The sequence below is a fragment of the Camelus ferus genome, chromosome 27 (genome assembly GCF_009834535.1).
Source record: "Camelus ferus isolate YT-003-E chromosome 27, BCGSAC_Cfer_1.0, whole genome shotgun sequence".
NCBI classification, from domain to species: Eukaryota; Metazoa; Chordata; class Mammalia; order Artiodactyla; family Camelidae; genus Camelus; species Camelus ferus.
The window spans coordinates 6,069,638-6,095,312 of record NC_045722.1 but is presented as its reverse complement, the minus strand read 5'-3'; the positions used below and the strand labels follow the sequence as shown (position 1 = coordinate 6,095,312).

The following is a 25,675-nucleotide window of genomic DNA, read 5'->3' as shown; positions in this document are numbered from 1 at the left end:
CACACCCTCCTTTCCCGCCTGCTGCAAACCCAGTCACAGCAATATTAAACTGACAGCTAGAGAATAAAAAGCCTAAGAGGAAGTGTAAGAACCAGGAATGCCACGTACAAGGAAAGGAGGGATAAAATGTGTCTGACAAACAAATGTCCCAGGATCCCAGTTCAAAACTTCACAAGTAAACATAGAATATGGTGAAATCCATTGGTTGGGAGATTAAAAGCCTTTTAAGTGTCAAGAAACCTTGAAGTCACAAGCAAGGGATTATTATTCAGAGGAAACTGGGGCTTTCAAAATAGAGGGAGATCAAGCTACTTATAAGCTCTTGGCACATGGTAGGTACTTGATAAATTAAACGATGGATATTATGAGGAGCTAAGGTCTAGCTCAGAAGTCCCTCCTCTGTGATGTCCCAGGCAGAGACACCGACCTCCTTCCTCTGTGATCCCACCATATTCTGCACGGGTTGCCGTCATGCCATTTATTATATGCAAGCTATGCATCTGCTCCCACACCTACACAGGGGTTTCCTGGATGGTGGGGATCACATCCTGTGCTCTTCTGGAATTGGACATAGTAGGCACTTACAATTATTAAGTCAGAGAATAAACAAACTACCTCATATGCTATCTCTCAATAAGAGTAGGTTTTAACAGAAAAGAATGCAGAGCTAGGATGGACGATCCTGTGTGTGAATCTTCTTGCTCATTCTTTCACATTTCAAACACCATTCTCTTTTGTTGATTGTTCTGTTCAAAACACATGAAAGCCTCTTCTTCCATTATCAATACAGACTAAGTTTCACAGACTAAATTCTTCCAGATGCTGCAGCTTGGAACAGTGGGAGAGGATGGGGTTTTGTTTTTTTTATTTTTCACTTCTCATTTGAAATAATTTTAAATTGGTTATGGAAGAAGAGAAATTACATACTTTGAACAGACCAAGTAAAAAAAAAGAGAATGGCTTTGAAATGTAAAGGAATAAAAACAAGAAATACTGCAAAAATAGTGGAGTCCCTTCACCCAGTATCTCTTACTGTTAACATCCTACAAAACCATAGTATAATGACTAAAAGCAGGAAACTGACATTAAGCCAATCCAATTACCTATTCTATAGACTTTATTTGAATTTTCAAGTTTTCCTGTGAATGCCCTTTTTCTGGTCTAGGATCCCACATTACATTTAATTGTCAAATCTCCTTAGTTTCCTACGATCTGTGACAGTTCTTTAACCTTTCCTTGACTTTCAGGACATTGACACTTTTGAAAAGTATCGGTCAGTTTTTGCGTAGAATGTCCCTCAATTTGGGTTTGACAGACTTAGGTTTGACTCTTGGCTTTGTGACTTACTACCTATTTGGGCGTGGGCAAGCCAAGCTCTCTGGGACTCAAGTTTCCTTATCTGTAAAAAGGGATAATAAATACTGACTTGATGTTTTAGAAATTAAATGAGGCAATATATACTAAAATGCCTGCAATATAAGGCCATACAACAAATGCTAAGTCTTTTTTCCTTGTCTCTGCCTTTCAACTACTTCTGATAGAACTGTTTTGCTAAAATGTCTTATTCATATTTCAATGCCTTCCTTTATAGATAAAACCATATGTAATTTAGCCCTCAAGTGATGACTCAGTGTCATCAGGATAAACAGCCACTGCTGCACCGTGTAACAGTTCTAGGTCTGTGTTTCTGTTCTCTCTCACTGCTGTCCCCTTTCATTGTCAGTGTGCCTGCCTATACGGGCCTCATCATTTCCTTTCTGGTTTCCAGCTTGAGACCTTTGGGGTTTCATTTATTTACTTGTATATTCATCAACTATGGACTGAAGCTACTGTGTCAGGATCTTGGAGAAAGTGATAAATTACCTCCTGTCTGTCTTGATTTCATGGCTAGCTGGGGAAATGGACAAGTAAATAGTTAATAACAATTCGATGTGGTCAATTCTGTGAATGGTGTAACGCCCAGGAGCAAATGAGAAGAGTACCTAACATGGACTTGGGGAAAAAGTCAGCTTGGGGAAGGTTTCACGTAGAAGGTGCCACTATGTCTCAGTAAGGGTCTTGAGAATGCATAGAAATTAATCAGATGGAGGAGAGAGAGCAAAAGGCACACAGTGTAGGAGGAGCTATTAGAACTATGTGCTGAGCAAAAGTAAATTGGCTCTGAAAAATAAATCTCCTGCAGCTTGAGAGTGATTTTGTGCCAATACCTCAGGGGCTCGGAAACCTCACCAGGAAACTTCTGGCCCCAGAGCTGTGTTCTGGAGACTGCAGTTGACAGACTGAAACCTTCGGATATTACACTGAGCTTATTACCTCTTTCAACATCTGTGAACTGAAGTAAAATTTAAGGCTACAACTGGCTGCTTGTTTCCATGTCAAAAGTGTAACAGGTTTGCCCCTTTCTGACAGAGGAGTTTCTTACTTCAGAAAAAATATATTAATGGCCATCAAAAAGTCCTTTTAAAACTGACCCTTTTAACTCAGCTGGCAAGAGAGGTTTGAGACTCTCCCAGCTTTCTTCCCTTCTACAGCCTCACAGGTTTGGCTCTGAGTCCAACTCATTCCAAAGCCCCAGTCTAACCATGTAAGTCTGTGATCTCAGCAAGTACTACAAGTATACTACCCATCAAATACTGGAAATTATGAGAATCTAATCTAAGATGTTCAAATTAAGAGGTTTTTCTGGCAGTCACTATTTTAGTCTCCTGATCATCTTCACTTCTGCTCCAATCTGGAGAGTAAATAAGCTGAATTCTTTTCGTTTTCTCCACAGGGGATATTTTTCAAACCTTAACTGCTTCTAACTCAAAGCAGTAATATTACATACCGTCAACTGGTGTATCAGGAGGTCCATTAAGAAGGTAATCTTGTTACTAAACAGAACATCAGTGCAGTTTTCTGAACAGTTATTGCAGGTGAGGTTGTAAACATTGATTGCATTGCAGACAGACCTAATAGGAGAAAAACATCATTTATAAAACCTGTGCAGCTCTTCCCTAAACAACGTAAAATACATAAAAGGAATAGAAGAAAAGCAACAGGCATGGGACAGAAGTCCAAAAAACCAAGCCAAATATTACCAGGGGCAAGACCCATCAGCTAGATACAAAAGCTTATACTATAATTTTTAGCCATAGCCTAGTGTTCATTAGTACCTAATTCTTGCCTCTTATAAATAATTTCTTACTTGTAGCAGCAGACAATGGAGACGTATTTACCAGCCTACCTGATAATGTCTTAATAATCTAAGATTAGATGTTACCCAGGAACTTTGGGATCTAGAATTCTTTGAATAATAACCAGAAAAAAAGGGTCTGCCAAGGCTCCTGTTGTCAGATCTCCTGGTCAACAAGGGCAATTGATGCAAGACAGGAGCACACAGGAGGAGGACCTTGAGACTCGCCCTGTGAGATGAGGACTGCAGAGTTCTGGGCAGTGAGAACCACACTTGCCTGGAGACTGTCTGGACATGAACCCACACTGCCGCAGGAGGGGAGGACCCAGAGAGTAAAACAGTCTAAGGTCAAATCAATCAAAGAAAGGTTTTTCTTAGGGATTACAAAAATTATATTCCATTGTTCAAAGGAACTTTTGGAGCAACAAACTCAATGGGCATCCTTCTGGGTGCTTTGAAGACTGTGGTTAAAACCTGCATTGCCTGAGTGATCTGTTGCTTCTGGCCTGTCTGACTAAATCTCCTGCTTAAGTCCGATGTACAGATGTTTTGATTTAGTCCCTTACAACCAGTCCTCTACAACAACAGTTCTTAAAGTGTGATCCATGGACCAGCAGCATCAATATCACCCGGAAACTTCTTTAGAAATGCAAATTCTCAGGCTCCACCCCAGACCTACTAAATAGAAATCTGAGGTTGGAGTCCAGCAATTTGTGTTTTAACTAATTCTGCAGGTAATTCTGATGCATCTTCAAGTCAGGGGACCACTGCTCTGGAACAGGGGCTCTAGAGTTTGACTAAGCACTGGACTCACCTGTAGATCTTTAAAGGTATGTTCTTGCCTGAGTTCCTCCCCTGGAGACGCTGGCTGGGAAATGGGAGGGCTCTAGACATCTGCATGTTTCAAAAGCTGTAGAAGTAATTCTGATGTGTAGCCAGAGCTGAGAAGCACAGCTCTAAGAACTACCTTGTGAGCATTCATTCATTCAACAAACATCTAAGTGCCTATGATTTTCCAGGCCTTGTGCTAGGTGGACAAGACAGATAAGCTCTTTGTCCTCAGAGAGCTCGTGCTCCAGGGGGAAAGAGAAGGAGAAGATGGCCCCTGCTGTACTTGAAATCATCTGTTTGTCTAACAGAGTTGTACCCTGCTTCACATAATTGATAGGTTTCTGAAAACTGAGCTTAACAGAGTACACTGGTTAAGGGTGGAGACACTGGAATAAGATACACCTAGGTTAGAAACCCAGTTCTGCCACTGGAGATTTTAGCAAGTTACTAATTTAGTATCTTAGCACCCATTTTCTCACCTGTAAAACTGAGATAATAATACCTAATTTTCCAATGGTTGTTATAAGAATTAAATGAAGTAACAGATGGAAAGTACTTAGGACAGTGCCTGGCACATGGTTAAATAATTAATAGATAACAGCCTTTACTAGGGTTACTAACCTTATTCTTTCTATGAATAAGGCGCAAATGAAATGTTAAAAAATTGAATCATATTTAAGCAGGTTATTGAAGCTATTATTTCCAGGATAATAAAGCACAGTGCTTTCCAAGTTTTTTTCATGGTATACTAGCATGAACGATGAAAGGACTCTAAGTTGAAGGGAGCCAGGAGGAGGCTGGCTCTGGCCTCATGTAATCCCTGAGGACTGTACAGAAACACTTTGCTTACATATAACTCATTTATGACACATTGGCTCAAGGCTCTACCTAGCAAATCCTCCACAAATGCAAATCAGTACTTTTTCATTTATTAGATAACATGTTTAGATTTTGCAAGAGTGCTTTTCCTTTTAATTTAAAAAAATAACATGTACTTCTAATTACAAAAATAATTTTTAAAAACAATTGTAATAAATTTGGGAAAGAGAAGCACAAATAAATAGTAAAAAAAAAAAAGCTATCAAGAGATGATCTGGTATTTACTTCATCTTTTTTTCTCTTCTTGTAAATATTCACTTAGTTAACAGATGTATAATGATTTCTCCATGACATTTAATATTCTTCTATAATACTGGTCTTCAATTTTTTAAAAAAGCAGCAGAATGCTTTCTTACTCGGAAGCGTAAAAGCTAACAAAATGTTATTCAGGAACTTAAACCAAAGAACAAATAAAATCAAGAGTTGCTGTGATTGAAGCAGAAGGGCCCTTACTTTGCTCCCTCCTCTTGAAGAGCCTTGAGGGGTTCCTCAGAGGCTTGGGGGTGCTCCCTTGGAGCACAGTAAAAACTACTGAGCTTTACTACAATTAAAACTTAACTTGGTAACTTCCGAATAAGAGTGATGACCATAGTACAACATACACAAAAAAGGCCATACAGCGAAAAGTATCTCCTCCTCTGTCCCCCAGCCACTCAACTCCCCACTTCAGAAATCACCAAGGTTACTAGTTCACATATCCTTCCAGACACAGTCTATGCACACGCACGAGCTTTTCCCCGACACAAATGGTAACAGAAAAGATTCAGAGACTGAAGTTAGTCAAGGCCATCTTCCTGTGGCTCTTGGCTGTTACTGTCAACAAGCAGGGTTTGGAAATGTGAGGCTTTGCTGCAGCAGCGTTCAGGTTCTGTTTTCCAGATTCTGCATGTCAAGGACCAGTGGGAAAATCTGTGCTACTTAGTTTGATTACCCAGCCTCTGCTCTGCAGCTGCAGGTACCCGTTCTGTGGTCTCCTGGGTGTGAGAGACAGTTGTGCGTGGCATTAGCTTATTTTCCTTCCTAACTTGTCTTTGGCTTCAGAGGGAGCAGCGCTCCCAGTGGATGTTTTTGGTATTGTTTTGGCATCAATTAAAATGTCTACAGCCTTTTCCAACAATTTCGTAAACATCTAATTTCTTATTTTAAATTCCTTTTCTGATTAAAATACTTAAACTGAGAAATACTGTTTGATTTTAAAAGGTGGAACAGTGGCACCCAATGGATATAAAATTTTATTTCAACCAATCCCTTACTATTGTTGTGCCCAATTTTCAATGTTATAAATAATGCACGTTTAACATTCAGAGTCCTTAGGCACAAGCCACAGGAAGAAAGCTCTGGTTGATTTGAACAGAAAGGAAACTGACTGATAGGCTACTGAGTACATCATAGGATTTAGAAAACACAGGCATAAAAGCTACACTGCCAGGACCAACACCCAAATCACATACCACCAAACTGATCCGTTGGAAAAAACCTGGGCACTATATGCCAAAGCTTGACTCACACTATGACGCTGGACACGAGACGCAGGTGCCTCCAACTGTCAAAAGAATAGTCGGGGAGGTCCTTGCTTCTTATTTCATTAGCCACACAGCAGAAGTCTGGAATGGGGATGCTGGGTCGTGAAACCCAGGTCACAAGCTTATATCCTAGATGCAAAGAAGACTGGGAAGCAAGTACCTGGCATTCTCATGTTCTGTAGTGGGAGGGCCACCTTATATGCAGGGGGCCCCGCAAACATAGAATGTGCTCAACAGCAAACATACGATGTGCCCAACAGCACAACCCATGTTCACAACAGCTGTGCTGAACAAATCCTTCTGCTTCCATAGGATACATTTCCAGTACCCATAATCTGGGTCAGAGGATATGAGCATTCACTTAAGATTTTTGACAGACACTGCCCAATTCAAACTGCCCTTCAGAAAAAAATATTTTAAACTGATGTATACTCCCAGAAAGAGTTTCTCCATGTTTTTACCAACACCAGATCAACTCATTTTAAAAAAAGCATTACTGATTTGACAGCTAAAAATAGCATTTTTAGAGACTGAATTTCTTTTATTACAAGTGTGATTAAAGACTTTTTCAAGTGCTTATTGACCACGAGTGTTTATATTTTCTTGAATTATCACTGTGAACCTTTTACACATTTTTCTGTTGGGAGGTTTGTCTTTTTCTTATTGATTTATAAAGCTTTCTACTGATAATAAAGATATTAACCTTTGATCATCATGTAGCAAAAACTTTTTCCAGTTATTGCTTACCTAAATTTTTAATTTTTTGTTAAAAAGAATGTTTTCAGTTTTACTTGATAAAATCTGACAAACTTTCCCTTTAGTACCTCTCAGTATTTTGTCAGACTTAGACCTTCCCACTTCGAGATTATAGAAAAATTCTTGTAAAGTTAATTGATATTTTAATAGATTTAACATTTAAATCCAAGATATGAAGTTGATTGTGGTATAAGATAAGTAGCCTTTTATACTTATCTTTTTGTTAATTATTCTTAATCTCTATTTGAACATTTTTACTGGAGGTTTTTCTTTTTTTCTTAATGATGCATAGGATTCTCTCATATGTTGTTAACATTGTTTCTCCAGTTTACCTACTGCCATTCATTTTGCTTGTTATTTTTTAAGGTTTTTTTTTTTTTATGTACTGAAGCTAAACAATTTCATATAGTCAAACAATATTTTCTTTGTGATTTTTTTTTGCTTCCCTTCCTTTAATCCTTTAAAGAGTTATTCTTCACTATGAGATGAAGTAACTATGTTTGTATCTAGCCATTTGTATTTATTTTCTCTTGAATTATCGCTGTGTGTGTATTTTACGGTTTTATAATTCACTATCAAATCATTTAGAATTTATTTTGGTGTGTGGTGTGAGGCAGAAGCTAAAGTTACTCCCCTCCTCCTCAACAATAAGAGTACCGAATAATCCACCTTTCTCTACTGGTTTGAGGTGCAACCTTTATTATAACTATATACAGGACATACTCTCTGATTTCCTAGCCCAGCTGGTAATTCTGTCCAGCATTGTGCTAATATCACACTGTTTTGCGTATTGCAGCTTTATAGTAGCGCTGATATACACAATTACACATCCCTAAGAAAATGAGGGTGTTATATTTAGAATGATATGTAGAAACTTATAACTCTATAATTGTACTCTGTTTTCCCGTTGGTTTTGATCTATAATTTTTATGGTCTTGATTTCTAATTTCTTTCTTCTGTGTTATTTAGTGAAATCCCTACAACTTGTCCAAAATCTTTTGTGGAATATCACAAGGCATAAGTAAATATACACATGAAAAAGCAAAGAACACCTGGTGTAAGATTTTCATCCTAATGCCCTCTGTGCTTTACACTAAGGAAACTACATTTACTAGTAAAGCATGGAATGTGCATCTGTATAATCCTATGCTCACAAAACTTTCCCGAGAAACTTCTACAAAGAAACTACTTTCTGATGAGAAAAAGGCAGGGGGGTGCGGCGGTACCAAAAATCTCACGGTCAGGAAAAACTTGTCCACTCAGTAGAACTTGTTTGAAAGGCAACCTCTATTTGAAGAGCACCTGTCTTAGAAAGATCACTGCTTTGAACCCAGCCTGGGTGGTCCGCCCAAGCAGCTTTCCCTGTAATTTAAAACTCAAATGACTGGAAGTACTTTTAAACATCAAACAGAAAGCCCCAGATTTTAAAAGTACCCTCTGAGAAGACAGTAAAATCTGTCTATTCTGTCAAAAGTTCACTGTGGGTGAGATAAAGGATTTCTGCCCCCACATAATCATGACTACATGAGTGAATCTTGTGTCAGTAAGTCTTCTCACTGAAAATGTTTCCTCTGAAAATCAGAGGATAGAAAAGGCATCACAAAACTGGGTATTTCGGCGACAAATACAGGAATGTATTTACACCCCAAAAGGACACCAGCAGAATCTTACATCAGTGTCAAGAAAGCAGACATTTAAAAACAACTGCCATGGGCATTTTAAAGCCAGAGCCCTTATATTATAAATTGTACTTTACCAAATGCCTTTGGTTTCCATTAAACAAAACATTTAATAAATGACATAGCTTACATACATGGAGGTGAGTGAAGGCTTTAAGTTTCTGCAGAGTAAAATTCTGTGCCAAGAAGATACAGCAAGTAACAGAGTCACATCAACACAGGTGCAAAGAGAAACTTGGAATTTCATCACTACTGTTTCAGCCCTCATGTAAGGAAAGGATTGGCCTGATGTGAGTCAGTGCAGGAAAGGGACAGAACCTCACAGAACACAGAGGGTGGTTAGCAAATGATACAGTGTGAGGAAAGGGGATCTAGACCGAACAAGGACACACAGTCCTGGAGTAATACCAGTTCCCTGGGTATCAAAACTAGAGCCCCTAAACATGTTGTAATTTACCAGCTACATTTTGTTTGCATTAAGCTTTTAATAAGTGGTAAGTGCATTACCATTCTCAAACTATGCTTTGTCTTTATAAAGCTCCAACTAAAATAACTCATTTAGATATTATTAAAAAGAGTTATCTGAAACTAGGGAGATCCGGCTGCAGTTGGAATTCTAACACCCTCACTGGACCTACCGGGTGAGTGGCCCTCACAGAACGGGGCCCGGGGTGTAGGCCTGGCCGTCAGGACTGGCCCACCTGAAAGCTGCATGTGCCGACTCTGGAGGATGAAACTGAGACTACTGTCAAAGCACAGCTGTGTCCCATTACACAGTACTCTCAGTTACCTCTAGGCAAGGCCCTTGCCCGATTCATCCTTTCCGGAGCCCTCATAGTGTGCAGCACAGAGCTGGCTGAGCACAGAGATGTCTAAACCAAGGGACAACTCTCTTCTTTGTTTCAAACAGGACATACAAGAATGTACAACTGTGGAACACAGTAACACACTAATTAACCAGTTTCCACTAGTCTACTTTTTAAACACTCATTAGAATGAATGGAGGTAGGAACCCCATCCCCTAGTTACAGATCAAATATCTTGCGAATTCATAGGGATATTTCAGAATCTAACTCAGGACTAAGGGATTTTTTTCCTTTAAACTCTTCTATATGACAGCTCTCTTCCCTTTCTTTGACACTGAGGATCCTGGTCCTCAAGAGCACCAAGGATGACAGAGCTGAAATATCCACAATTACTTACTTGCTTTATCCTACATTACAATACACAGAAGTTTGAGAATAACAAAATGATTAGTACCACCACTAATTATGACCACTGAAGACAGCTAAAAACCTCTTGGCACGTGCTATTCCCATTCCTCACCTCCGCAGAGGGCGTACTAGCTGCGCTGTCAGAACACACGGTCATTTCACACCATACTCTCCCTCTGCCTTCCTTAGTTTCAGTGCCATCATAACAACATCTAATGCTCACTACCAGGCCGCGTGTCAGTGCATGTCATTTGCTTGTCTGAAGCTTGTCCTCTACTAGATTCCTCAGGAAGGTCTTGTGGGACAGTACCCCCTGAGCTCTTGCATGTTGCTAACAACGTGTCTGTACCTTTTACAAGGGAAGGTCAATTTTGCTGAATATAAACTCCTTGCCATGTATACTCCCTTCTTGAGTATATTAAAAATGTTAACCCATTTTCTTCTGAAATAAAGTATTGCTATTGAAAAGTTTGATAAATTTTCTTTCCTTTATGTTTCATGTATTATTTTTGCATTTTCAATATGTAATTTTAAAATTTGAAATACAATTTATACACAGTTAACATCTACGCTTTTTAGTGTACCGAGTTTTAACAAATACATCCAGTAGCGAAACCACCTCCACATATAGACACAGAACCATCACCTCCCCAAACTCCGCTGGGTGGCCGCTTTCTAGTCATCTCCTCTCCCAACCCCGACTATCATATATCTGTGTTCAAATTCTATAGTTTTGCCTTTTTCAGTCACATAAAGGGGATCACTCCATATGTAGCCTTTTGACTCTGGCTTCTTTAACTCAGCACAATGCATCTGAGGTTCATCCACGTTGCTGCAAGCCTAGTCTGTTCCTTTTTATTTCTAAATAGTATTTCATTGCATGGAAACTTCCCTTGCATATGGATTGTTTATTCACTCACCAGCTGAAGAGTATCTGGGTTGTTTTCAGTTTCAGGTAATCATGAATTAGGCTTCTAGAAACATTCATTTGTAGGTTTTGGGGAACACGTATTTTTTTTTCTTCTCTGGGCTAACTAGGAGTGGGGTTGCTGGGCCATACAGTAAGTATATATTTAACTTTATGAGAAACTTACACACTGCTTTCCAAAGCGCCTGTACCATTCTACATTTCCCACTGGCAGTGTGATGTAAGAGAGTTACAATTTCTCTGTAGGCTCATCAGCACTTGGCAGTATCAGTTTTGTTTTTTAAGCAATTTTAATAGGTATGATGAAGTATCTTCTTGTGGTTTCAATTTGTACTTCCTAATGATGTTGAGCATCTTTTCATACGTTCATTTGCCATTGGTGTATCTTCTTTGGTGAAGTATCTATTCAAATCTTTTGCACATTTATTAACTTATATCCTGTGATGTATCCAAAATACATAAAATACTTCCTGGTCCACACATAGCAGGAAGTAACAATTCTACAGAGATGACAGAATGAACAAATATAATACTCTCTTCCTCACCCAAAAGACGTAAAGAAAGAACACTACCTAGCTTAGAAAATATGTGGAAAGTTCATGATCTTTAAAATTTTAAAACAGATAAAATCAGCTCTTATTTGCAAACACAAATGATAGTGTCATATCTTAGTTCTTCTCTACAGAAAGTGGACAGACTCTAGTATGTATCATAGAACCAATGAATTTAAAAGTATAAAACAACACGGAGTGTTAACAGAAAGAGAATGTTATCTGAATATACTTACAAAGTTATTTATTGAGGCAAGGGAGAAAATTTTCCAATGGAGTCTCATTTTAACAATGTTCATTTGGTCTGTTGTACCAAATAGGTTTTAGATATATAGTACTGATCAGAATAAAATAACCTGTATAAAAGTAAGGCAAAATAGTGTTCGACATGGAAAATATATTTGCAAGTTCTAACGTGGTCTTGCACATATGGAAATATTTTTAAGTGTTATCATTTTATTGATAAAATTTAAAGATATTAAATTAGTATAATTAGATAAACAAGTCTTAGTAAGAAAATGTCTTCTCAGCAAGAATTTGGGGACAGAAGAACAATGCAGAAAATTTAACAAGGAAGAGATGATTCTCTTTTGACATTCATGACCACAGAAAAGGTAGACTTGTGATAGAATTTGGAGGGTTTTTTGAAATGGACATTGGGGCATTTAGATCAGTGAGAGTTGTGGGTACAGAGAAACTTTTCCCATGGGCAGTGATGGCCAGTGTAAACCCATACGGCCTTCTCTACCTCTGACTCCCTTCTTCCTGATGCTAGAACACTTACGGTGGGCAGAGATCACAGGGGAGTCAACATCCAGGAACTGTAAATCTCAGCTTAAGACTGGGATCTTCAGAAGATACTAACAAGGCTGCCTGACCAACCAACCTTTATTACAGGGATGTAAGTTATATGCATCCTTCACTTCAAATACACACTTTGATGCACTGAGGTTGCATCAAAACTCAATGTAACCACCATAAATAATTACTACATTGCATATCATATTCTACAATGTAACATTTTAATAACACCAAAATTAATTTTTAAATTAAATGATTTTCCTATTTTTTTACTGCCTCAGAGCAGCAGTAAAAAATCTTCAGCTAGATGTGTTATTTCAAGGGTCTTTGTTTAATTGGTGAATTTGGCACAATTAGAATAGGCAATTTAATTATCCCACAGAGACATATTCTAATTTTAGATGGGAAACCATATATATTTTAAGCACAACCTAATTAGACTTTCTGCATTTCCTAAAGTTAACCTCCCACTGAGAAGGTATTATATTTCAAAGATTACAATAATACATTTAAAAATGTAGGATGAGCGTCAAATTAAAATACTAATTTTAATTAAACTCTAGTGTTCTAGTCTGTCTTGTCTAATAAGACAGTTATGGTTAGCAAGTCCTTAGATACGTTCTTAAGCAGGCTCTGGTTATGTAATTTTAAAATCACAATTAAACATGTTGGCTCTGGAGAAGACCCCAGGTGGTCTGCAGTGTTAAATAGCAGATTAAAGTCAACACAACTAATTTCTTTACTTTAATCTTATTAGTGGTACAACAGCTGTCAACTGTAACCATTTCTGTACAGCCTTTGGAGACAAACAAAATGCCTCAATATGTCAAATGGAGAAGAATATTTATCAATCACTATGGCTAATTAGTCTACAAAACAATTTTTTTTTTTTTACTTTTATTGTCTTGGGGAAAGTTATTCACTTTTAGTAATCCTTTATCTAAAAATAGATACTTAAAATTATATTACAATAATACTGCTTAGAAATAAGGAATCGTTTATTCACAATGAGTTGTATTCTAAATGTCACCCACAGTGGCATATACCATTTTATTAACACTTAATGAGGCCTATGGTGTAGCAGGCACATGGCTTCCATCTATAATATCTGCATCTGTTACTGATGGGAAGTAAACCCTATGATAACTTTACTCGTTATTTGCCACCTGATTTAAGTTATGAAAAGGCTCTAAGGTAACACAGAAGTGTCCTGCTTTTCTAGACTTCACTGCTAGATCTTCCCTGAACATTCTGTCTCACACATGCAAATAGTTACAAGCGGTTTGGGTTCATTTCTCCCAATTTCTGTTAGATCATTTCTCTTTGGTCCCTAACCTGTTAGGTGGGAAAAATGATCCCACAACCATTTTCTACATCATACCAATAAACCACCACAATAAAACCTAAACTAAAAACTCCAAACCATTCAGACTAAACAATACTGCCTCTACCATAAACTAAAAAACTAAACAAACAAAATGACAACAAAAAAACCCAACAAACTCACAAGGATGACAGTAATTTTTATAAGACATCAATGAAATATTTTATTTTTATTAAAATATTAAAAGTTTAACGTTCACATATCAGAAGCAAAAGTGTAGCCACCATCACTGTGTAAATACCAGCTTTGCAAGAGATCTACTAAGGACCCTCACAGACTCGAATTTGAACTAAATAACACTTACCTTCTTAACCGTCAGTAATTTAATTTTTTGTGTGTAACATAGAAAAACTTACTGATTAGTCTTATCTTTCCAGTCATGATGTAAGCTCTTCAAAGACAAAAATCACACATAGCACAGAAGAAATTTAACAGATACCTACAGACCAATAATCTCTCTCTTTGGTACCACCAGCAGGCAGTAAGGTAGAGAAGGAAGGACACCAGGACAGGATGCTGCCCGCCTGGTAACTGACAGTAAATCATTCAGTCTTTCTAAGCCTTAGTTTCTTCATTTACATAATGTGATAAATTGGTGAAGACATGGCAAAGACTCTGCTAAGTAAATGCAATCTGTTTATAAAGCAGTTTTACCACTCTCGTACTTCTGATAATGCCAAATGTTTCGCCGGGATTCAGAACTTCTTTGCAAAAGTTATCTCACTCATCTTTACCCACGATATTAAATAAAGTGCTGGATACATGGCAATAAAAGTACATTAAATGACTGAATTCCTCTTTGGTTAAAACAGCATAAGCAGTAAGGGCTTCAATTAAGGTAGTGGCAGCTACCTCATAGAAAGATGAGTGAATGAAACAGATGAACTTTTCTCCCCAAAATGTGACATAAATGAGGAATAAATACCTTTTACTTTTCCCTGAATTAGTCATTTTGCCCAATTCGCTCATACCTAATTATTTTTGATACTGCTCCGTAGTGTTCTAGTATTTTTTCTTATTAGAACATCTGTGCCCTAATAATACCTAAGTGTTCCCGGCTCCCCAAGGGCGCCCTGTTACTTCAGGCCTCCACGGTCCTGCACATGCTGTGCTCCTTGGAACCGACTTCTTCAAGCCCAGTTCAGACGTTTATGTCCTACAGGAAAGACTCTGTGTCCTCCTCTGAAACCAACTGCTCCATCCTCTGCGCTATCTTGGTGCTTGGTGCGTACTTGGACAGTTACACTTAGTGTGTCGCACTAAATTACCTCTTTCCCAGTTCGGCTCACCTCTTCATGAAGAAGCCCACCGAGGACACGCACGGTGTTTCGTTTATTTCCACAACTCTACTGCTCATCACACAGTTCTCAGTCAGAATTGTGCCATCCCCCTAGGTGGCGTGTAGAGATGTGTAATGACATACTTGGTTGTCCCAATGATTGGGGGCAGAGATATTTAATGGGTGTTAAATGCTATTTAATGGGCCAAGGGATGTTACACACCTTGCAGCATGCAGGGCAATCCTGCATTCTGACCCAAACGCCACTGGCGTCCCGTGCTAGAGTATGACGATTCACAAAGCCCCTTCACACGTATTAGCATTTCATTTTCATAACAACCCTGTGAGACAGAAATCTCTTCCCCACTTCTCAGATGAAAAATACTATAGCACAATAAGGTCTTAAGAGGTAAGACTCACATCAAATACTGGCAAAGCTGGTATCTGAACTCTAATGCTCTGACTCTAAAATCCCAGCTGAGTTTAATCCATTCGTGCATCATAGTCCCTTTTCCCTAATTCTAAATACAGGTCTTCCCCGCTTGAGTTCTAGGACTAATCAAGTGGGAAAGTGAATATGCTTACAGAGGTAAACTTTAGTCTAAAATAAATTATATGTTAGACTATGGTACATATTTGTAAATATGACAATATAATCTTCATCTCTGTAGGTGTTGCTCAAGAATCCAGGTCTCAGAAGGTGACGAGAGGTTATGAAGTTAACACAGTGCCACATCGTTCATAATTGTGAAGGTGCTACAGAGTCTTCTCAGTAAGACTGGTGTGCTACAATGTCTAGAATACCAAAGAACTGGCCACAAACTCTACATCAGCTGTTCAATGCACTGACACTCACCCCATAGAAAGTGCCGATTTGTTGGAAATTCATAAGAAAATTGCGTTCATTTAATAGAAATTAGCTTTACAATCATTTTTGCTGGAATGTATCAATTTGAAAAACTTAGATATTTGTATTTACATTAATTCAAATACCAATGCTGAGAACTAGTCATATGAATTTTGATTTTCAATAAGGCAATAACCCGATCTCTGAATCAATAGCTAGGCTTGATGGAAATGATTCCCCAGAGAAGGCGTTAGTGCAAAGGAAATAGCAACCAAGTTAGAATCTCAAATAAGTGATGAGTAATGTCCCAGGAGTGATTTAACAATGACAGTCCAAGTTAAAGCTTTTCTTAAGTAGACAGGCAACCAAAAATGTTCAAGCAACAAAATGTTACTTGAGGACTTTCTACACGGAAAAGCAAATGCCTTAATGTAGTCTGGACTAAGAAAAAAGTTTGGAAACTGCAAATTTTATCAGGAAATATGAATCCAGCAGCCACCAGTACAATTTTAGTAAAACAACGACCTCCTCTACAACAAAGTTGTGCATTTCTTATCGGGCATGGGGGGAGAGAGAGACAGTATAAGGTGATGCAATGCTCTGAAGCTTGCATCAGGTACTTGAGTATGTTGTGCTTTGGGACAGACGTTTAGCAATAGGGAGATACCGCTTAGTTTCCCTGAGAGGAACAGAACTGCAATTCCAAAAGTGCTTGAACTGGACAGATATAAGCCAGTGCTTTTCTTCCTTCTGTTAAGTACTGGAACTAACAAAACATCAGTTGTCTTTTATAAGTGCTGTATTTTTCCCTTAGCAGTTGAAACTGCACTGTTAAATCTAAAAAGTAAAGGCATAATACTCAGTTCTGAAAAACACACTAAAGCTTTCTCATGTAGTGCAGGGTTAACGCTCTGAGCTGCATCACGCTGTCGGGATCTGAGTGGGAGCCGGGGGGGGTAACTGCTCCTACAGACTTTGCACTTTCTAAACATCTTAAATTCATCATCAAAATAGGCAACTGGTTCTAATTTCAGAAAATAACTAGCAAAAAGATTAAGTTCATCAAGAACAAACTTATTTCTTATTAAAAAGTTGGACTATAATCCATTATGATCAAGTCTGAGAAAACAGAGTCCAACAAAATATACTTTTTAGTTTTTGTGAAAATAAGGCAATGTTACTGGGATTCATACTAAGTCCTAAATTATAAAGCTAATAATGAAGTAATCAACAGGGACCCAAGGGTCACCAAGAAAGTTAACACTTGAAGGCTATAAAGAATATGAGTAGAACTATTACTTTTTCATATAGAAATTATGCATTATTACTAAAGAACAATACATAATACATTTTCCTACCTTTGACCCTGAAGATAAGCTCTGTGCTCTAGAGTATGTTACTTAAGTGTTTGCATCTTAACATCCAGTGACCAAAATGTTTAATGTACATAACTTTCTATGCAGATTCTCCAAACTGGGTTTAGTAGGAAAAAAGGAGAGTTCAGCCAGTCTCAGCTTGCAGAAACATTTAACGTTCACAAGGAACTGTACCCTAGAGAGCTTGTAGAACGTGCTTCCTCTCTTTATTTCTGCTTTAAACTGTGGGCATTCATTCATTCCTTCTTGATATGAAAGAATTCAGAAAAACAACTGTAAGGTCACAAGGAAGGATCTATAACATAGTCAAATATTTTCAACTCAATCTAGAGTTTAAAAATCTTTAATATTTGTACTTAAAAGTATCAGGCTCTTTTGGTTGGAAGGGACAGAAACACTCAAAATATTTCAAGTAAAAAGAGGCATTTATCGTGAGGCATTTATCGTAAGTCTATTGGGAACTTTCTCGTGAATCCGGGGGAAAACGAGCCACCAGACTTCAGCAGGGCAGGAACAATGCCAGCTCTGTGGACTGGCCCGCTCTCACTTCAGCCCCGCTTCTCTCCTGAAGCAGTTCTGGTCTCCTCCTTTTCCCCCAACTGGCCTTTATCCATTAGTCCTACTAAACTTGCAGTGAACACAGTCCTGTAATGACCATCCCAGAAGCTACTCTACACGATTTTTCATACTGTGTAGACACACAAAAAAATGACACACACACAAAAAAATGAGTTGGAGTTTTATAATTTTCCAACTGCAAATTCCTGGGAGAGAAACCTGATTGGCCCAATTTAACCTTCTGGGCTGGGTTTTGAGTCATACTGCTGTCTAGTTTACAGATTGGCTGCTTTTGAGTCAAATCTCTATTCCTGCTTTAGTAAGTTACGGCCACTGAGGGAAACATCACATAGCATAATATACAGCCACGTAGAAAGAGAAAGGCAAAGACCTAACAGGACATGAGCCCCAAAGAGAGCAGACAAGTGAGTCTGTGAGGTGAGTGACTAGGATTACCCCTGTTTGACCAAATGGGGAAACAGATGCAACAAGTCTAAGGCTCTTGCCCCAGTTCTCCCAACTAGTAACTGGCAGAGGTAAAACTAGAATCCAAGTTTGTTTGACTCCAAAGCTGGTGCTATTTCTATTTTACCAAAAGTCTCTCAGGAACAAAGATAAAGTACTCTTGGAATTTTTTCCTGTTGTAGCCAGTGGACAAATGAAGCACTTAACCTTTGCTGGACTAATTAAATATTTAAGTTTCTCAGTGATATAAATTAACTTTTATCAAAAACTCTCATTTAAACTTTGGAAATAAGAATCTCCATAAAATATCCAGAAATTGTGCATGGTACAACTCAGGAATACAGTACTTCTGAGATAACGTTGTCCGTTACTACATCCTAGGTAGCCAAGGACCAAAGGGTAATTTAAGAGAATAAGAAGGTAGATTGTTAGGTCTGAAGGCTGCACAGGATCCTTAGGACAGAGCAATCTGCAGTTGAAGACCAAAATGCAATTTAGTTCCTACCTGCTTGGCTGGGACTCTAGACTACAGCAGTCTTGGCCTCAGACTGCTCCTCCTGTATGTTAGAGACTTCAAATTTCACAGCTCAGGCCTTTGTTAATGAACATATTCACCTCCGTTTTGTACGCAATGCAAAAAAGTTAGCTTTCTCTTACTACTATTCATTTCTGTTCAAACTTTGTAAGCAGGTACAACTTCTCAGGCGTCCATCAATTCTTCTTGATTTAGGATTAGAAAAGGTCACAAACCAAAGAAATTTCCTTTATAAGGCTTTTTAGGCTCGATTTGAGTTTTGTACGTGAAGTTGAGCACCTCTGTTTTTCTCCCTAATGGGGAGTGTAAGCTTTTGCTATTCAAGCCTGAATACACATACAATTTTCTAGTGGTCTCCCATATGGAAACCATAGGGTAGAAATGACTCACAAATGAAACGTGAAAGACGGATTTAAAAACTATACTTACTTAGGAGGAATTCGTGAAACTGTGTTCACATTTGTGACTGGGACCACTACTTGAAGAATGTGTTCAAGGGCTGTTAATCCACCAGCAACTTGAAATGCAATCTGATCTGCCACATTCTAAACAGAAATACAAAGAGAAATTAGCCCCATTTCCCAGGCATAAACTATATAACCAAATGAAATATTTATTTGCAGTGTGAAATGTTCTGTTGGTTCAATTATTCTACAAACACATCCTGAACGCCCACTCAGTGAGAGGAATTGTAGGTCAAAAGTGGTGAATCCAAAATCATGGCTGCTGTTCCCCATGAAGCTCAAAATTTAGCGGATGAGACCAACACTAATAAAACAACTATAAATAAAATGATTTCAATTATAGTAAACACCCTGAAGAAAAAGGGAAAGGGGCTCTATGAGAATAGTTGGGGAGCCAATTACATATCGGGGAAAAGGTCACCATAAGCTTTTCCGAGGAAGCGGAGGTTCTGAGACATGCAAAGGAAAAGGGGATGGGGCTGAAGCCCTGCAAGCAGAGGGAAAAACCATTTTATACAGAAGTTTTTAGCAATACTTTAAAAAAACTGGGATCATTTTATCATGTTAATTACCACCTAACAAGACAAACTGACTTCCTAAGATTTCCTTTCCTAGAACTCTTGTCTTCAGTATTACAAGATAATCTAATATCTGACCAGCTAGCTATACTTTTTTTTTTTAAAACCACTTCAGCTATTTTAGGGAGAATATTAAGTAACTGTTTTAGAATTCAACCTGTGATTATTTCTGTACAGTTTCTGAATGGTATAGAGTTCTTGTGGGAAAGAACTTATCTAAGTTCCTTGCATTCCTCTGGCTCAGAGAGTGTAAGGGTTTTAAGCACACACAGACTCACTGCATCAAATACATGAAAGACAGGAGGGCAGACTGCTATGGGCGGCACTGTGCCCCCCCCCCCCATCAGATCCTTATGTTGAAGTCCCAATCCCCAGTACCTCGGAAGGTAACTGTATTTGAAGATAGGATATTTGAAGAGCTGATTAAGTTAAAATGAGGCTGTTAGGGTGGGGCCCTAATCCAATTTTACTGATGTCCTTATAAGAGAAGAAGAGACACCAGGGATGCACAGAGGAAAAGGCCGTGTGAGGACACAGTGAGAAGGTGGCCATTTACAACCCGGGAGAGAGGCCTCAGGAAAGACCAAATCTACTAACACTTTGATCTCGGACTTCCAACCTCCAGAACTCTGAGAAAATAAATTTCTATTTAAGCCACCCAGTCTGTGGTTCTTTGTTACGGCAGCCCCAGCAAACGAATACTCAACCCCTCCATTACAACACCAGCTTACATTTCTTTTAATAGCATTCTAGTTAATTAAGCCTTACAATGTCTTTGAAATACTGAGGGCTTTTTTGGAGGGGGAGTTCTTGGGGGAGGGGCATGAGTTATAAACAGGCTCTCTCAAACACGTCCGCCCGACTCTTGTGATGTGCCAAGCACAATGCTCTGCCTGCCTGATGGGAACTACCGAGTACTGGCTCCAGCGCGCGTTGGGACTTTGGTAGTGTAATACCTTAATCATCCAACTACTCGTGCTTCATGCACAATAAAATATAACTCATTGGGAATCTTAGATAAGAACTCACACTTTTAAGACTAAAAATTAATAATCTGTTGTTATTAATAAAAAATGTTTATTTGCAATAAAAGTAACAATCAGCATATTAAAAACCCAGGTGCTCAACAATTTATTCAGAACCATGATGCTGTTACTATTCTCTGTTCTTACACTAGGATGTCAGTATCATTAGAAAACAGGAATAGCTTCTCAGCACACAGCATACACAGATACAACTGCACTAACCATGGCTGCTAGCGGGATGAGTTCATGGAAAATTGAACACACCTTGTAACAACTCCAAAATTTAAAAAATCAAGCTTTAAAGCATGCCACAATATCCCTGGCGCCCATCCCACTCATTGTGTCTCCCTCTTTCCCAGATGTGAAGGCTATCTTGACTTTTAAAATCATAGATTCCTTTCGCCTTTTCAATTCTATACAAATAGAATCATACTTTATATATTCTATATTATCTAGCTTTTCTTGCTCAATTATTTTTTCCCCTAGATTCATCCATATTGTTGCCTATAGCAGTATTTATTTCATTTTCCTTGCTGTATAGTATTCCTTTGGTTATATACCTTGACTTATTAAAATGTTTTACCACTGAATGATATTTGGATTGTTTCTACTTTGAAACTCTGGACAATGCTGCTTTAAACGCTTTTGTTCATGTGTTTGGGTACATGTTACATGCAGCTGTGTTGAACATATGCTTAAGAGTAGAACTGCAGGGCCACAGAGTGTGCACATGTTCAGTATTATTAGTAATGACCAAGCAGCTTTCTAAAATATTCAGAATGACTTCTGTACACATTGCAGTGCAGTGATGGTTTCAGTTATTACACATTCACACCAAAACTTGGATTTATCAGCTTTTTAAAACTTCAGCCATTCTAATGGGTGTGTACTGGCATTTGACTGAGGTTTTTATTTACCTTTCTCTGATAAATAATGGGGTTGAACACCTTCTGTTTTTCGGCTATTTTTTTTTTAATTTGAGGTATACTTTACAACAGGGTGAAAGGCTCAGATCTTAAGTATACCATTCAATTAAATTTGATGAATGCTCCTCAAGACCTGAACATTTCCATTACCCTAGAAAGTTCCCTCATGCCCCTTTCACAGTCAATCCCTCTTCCCTGAAGCAACCAATGATTTGGGTGATAGTACCATCAGTTAGTTTTGTCTACTGTAGAATTTCACACGAATGAGATCGTATTGTACTATGAATATTTAACTTGGTAGTGTCTGGTCATCCTGCCAGCAGTTTTACCAGGGCCAGGCCTCAGGTGTCACGGAAGCATGTGAGGCCCAGGGAAACCGGCAGAGGGACTCTGAGTCAAGTCAGGGAAGTAAACACATAAGTACATCTCCTTTCTTCTACACTCAAAAGAAATAGGAATCATAGATTAAAAGTTTTAATAATATTAAAATACATAACCACATTAAGAAACAAGTAAAACATCTCTGTAACAGGGACGGAAAAGCTCAGAGTAATGCATAGGACAATGGTCCAACTTTCAGCAAATTCTTAAAAGAACATTTGCACTTTTAGACTCCTTCCTCTTCCTCAGCTTTCACACTGATTCAGGCTCCAGGTTGTGATTATTCCTTTTCTGCTATGGCTCTTAACCCTCGCCTTTCCTACCCATGTCTACTCTTACCATGTCAGTCAGGCTCTCACGGTCTCTTGCTTAAGGCATGCGGCGACCTCCCAGTGAGCATCTCTAGGTCCAGGCTTACCTCACAGCAGCCCATTCTCTAGCGCAGTGCTTCCCAAACATTCTAAGGTAAAAGTCAGGTATTTGTGTTTGTTTCTTTGTTTTTAAGATTTTCATTCCATTGTGACCAATATTTTTGTGAACTATCATACAGATGAATTACTAAACAAATGAGGGGAAAAAAGGTATACTATCTTTAAGCCCATATTTTAAAATATTAGACATAAAAGTACTCTTGATTTCTACACTTATCCCATCATGTTCTAGTGACAGTAGCCTGGCACTGGCTTGTGGTCTCTATTTTGAGTAGTCCTGCTCTGGATGCCTGAGTATGCAAAGAAGATAATATTCTCAAGAGTCAATGTTATCATGTGACTCTCCGCATAAAACACTGAATGACTTCTTCCTCGCTGCCTACAGAATGAGGCCCAAATTCTTTAGCACAATTCTTCAGAATCTGGTCCCTCCCTAACAGCCTCCTTTGCCGCCATGCTCCTGTTCGCCATCAGTCAAGTTCCCCTTACAGCCCAGGCTCCTTCCTGCCTCTGCGCTTTGGCGTAAACTGTTCCTCTCCCAAAGGCATGATTCTCTAGCTCTTCATCTTTGTATCCCCACTGAACTCAGAGCTCCCTGCAGTCAGAGATCATGTCTGCTTCATCACCACATCCCAACACTTAGCAGAGGGGAATGCCCTCAGTAAATGCTTAATCACTGGTTGCTGAACAACAGTTTAATAAAGAAGGCTGACAAAGATACTTTTAACATGATTTTAACTGTGAAACACAGAGAGTCAGTTTCTCTGGTACGATCCTAGGATAAAATCCTCCATTCCTGTCACTGTGTGTGCCTAGTAGAATAGTTTTTCATTGGAATTGAGCTTCATGACCAAAGAATGAAATTCAGTTTTTCCAGATGGGAAGACATGTTCACCGTGAGCATCCTTAATAACTACCAAGGAACTAAACTCTCCATTTGTGCTCTGTTTCAAAGCTGTTATGTATTGGTATTTTTCAGTTCAAAAACAAAGTGTATCATACTCTAAGCCAAGCAGATGCATCAGCTGATGCAATCTGTCTACAGAGAAACAAAACAGCGCTGCTGTTCTTGTAGGCATTTCCACGATGGGAGAGAACTGTGTCAACACTGTAAAAGTGAGGGGAGAGGGACTGAGTGAAAGCAGACCATTTTAATGTATACATCTATGCCTTAAAAACAAAACAAAACAAACTCAAAGCCTTTTATGCAGTGCCAACAACATGGATGTGACCTCCTGAAAAACTTAAGACATAGGCTTTAATAGACATTCAGCAGAAAAAAATAAGCCAATTTCAGGATGATAAAGGCCATTCAAAGCCAAATTTTTACTAATGTATTATTGAAAATTGAAGTCCTAATTTATCATTTGCAGCTTTTCAAGGAAACAAAGCAAAACTTACTGTGAAATAAAACTCACAAATGCCTCCCCTGAGTCAGAAAGGGTTGTGGTTACGTGCACTTCTGGATTAGCGACCCTGCAAGCTACTTTTGGATCCTCTTCCAAAGAGCATGGCCAAATGGAAACACTGCTCAGTATCCTCCTAACTTCTTCTTCATGCCCCACATAACTGTATTCATCCCCCCACCGCTGCCCTGCCTCAGGGTCCCGTCCTCTCTGTCTGCAGGCTCCTCAACAGTGGCAGCTGACTCATCTCTGCAGCCCCAGTGCTGGCACAGAACAGGAGCGCTAACCACCGGATGGACGAGTGACTGAACCAAAGGATGAACGAATGGGAAGATTTCTCTCAAACACCAAAACCGTCCTGTGAGCTATGACAGTTTAACACAACATAGGGACCTGTGAGCTTAACAAGGAGAACCCCCGGAGCCCATTTCCTCATGCGGTGCAGGTGAGCAGCTCTTCCCCCGTCCTCTGCACCAAGGTGAATGAAACTTCGGATATTTTATGACTTTCTCACCTTAGGGGGACAGAAAGGGAAAATCAAACTGGCTCAATGATGAGCTGCTCAAATTTTAAAATCAAGGGGAAAAAAACACCTTCTTAAGCACATGGACTGTTATATACACTATATACGTGTGAAAAATGGAGATCACTTTCACACAACCACCAGGTGGACTCACACGATGTAGAGCCTCCCGTTTCCTCCTCTCTATTCCCACCACGCTAGCTTCTTGTGCCAATCACGTGGTACTTCTACACACCACTCTCTTCACTTTCCTGCACATCTTAATGTCACGATGAGACTGGCCATTCCTCATACACACGGTCGTTTACCTGCTCCTATCCCTTTCAGTGTCTATAAAAAAGCAAGTAATGCTAAAAATGTCTAGCTCTAACTTCTCTCTCCATCCAACTTGCCTTCTTCCGAATGTGTAACATTCAAATGCTGTATCTCCATCCTTTAAGACCCAGCTCAAATGGCGCTTCACTCATAAAGCCTTTCCTGATTCCCTCAACTAAAGTCAAAGGCCTTGAATTTAACTGTATTTCTCATGTAGCCCTTATCACTTTCGACATTATCCCAGAGTTATTTATGTTCCTGTACTAGACTGTGAAGCCTAAACCCTCCTCTCTCTGCATTCTCAATCAGGGTCAAGTGCAGGATGTACATACCACAGACACCAAGAAAGTTTGTTAAACAACAGAAAATACCTCATTTAGAAAGGTGAACTAGGTACTTTTCTTTTTTCCTTTTATCCCTTTTCCAAATACTCTGCATTCAAATTATAAAATTAGACCTTTCATAAAGAGCTTTATGATTTTAATTTGAGGGATAAAAAAATACCTCTAAAGAGGAAACGTATGTCTTTACTTGTGTACCTGACATAACACCTTAATAGCTGTCTTCCTCTGCTCTCTCCCACTGTGCGACTGACAACTGACTAATAGGATTAGAGGCTCCATTCTAATAATCCAGCTTAGCTAAAGGCCAGCAAAAAATGACAGCTTCAATCTGAATTACATGGCCTGGGAATCCATTCAATTATTAACTAGAGTAACTGTTATTACCTCTCCCAATTAAAGGGGAGGCAGCTGTTCATCTGTGGTGGCCGGCAAAGGCTGGTGGCCTTTGTACTTGACTTCTCTATAGACAGTAATTATGTTCTCTGTGATCAGAGAGGAAGG

The 25,675-nt window shown here is 38.9% G+C and overlaps 1 protein-coding gene across 4 annotated transcripts in view; it reads right to left on the bottom strand.

Annotated features, from left to right (window-relative positions):
* Window positions 1–25,675, bottom strand: part of SCAPER (S-phase cyclin A associated protein in the ER) — a 258,505-nt gene that overhangs the window by 87,269 nt on the left and 145,561 nt on the right. For all 4 annotated transcript variants that reach the window (XM_032469107.1, XM_032469110.1, XM_032469109.1 and 1 more), the window contains 2 exons: window positions 19,211–19,326; window positions 2,828–2,951 (listed from right to left, as the gene is read on the bottom strand). In XM_032469107.1, the coding sequence (XP_032324998.1) occupies window positions 2,828–2,951; window positions 19,211–19,326 (240 nt within the window). The remainder of the gene's footprint in view (window positions 1–2,827; window positions 2,952–19,210; window positions 19,327–25,675) is intronic.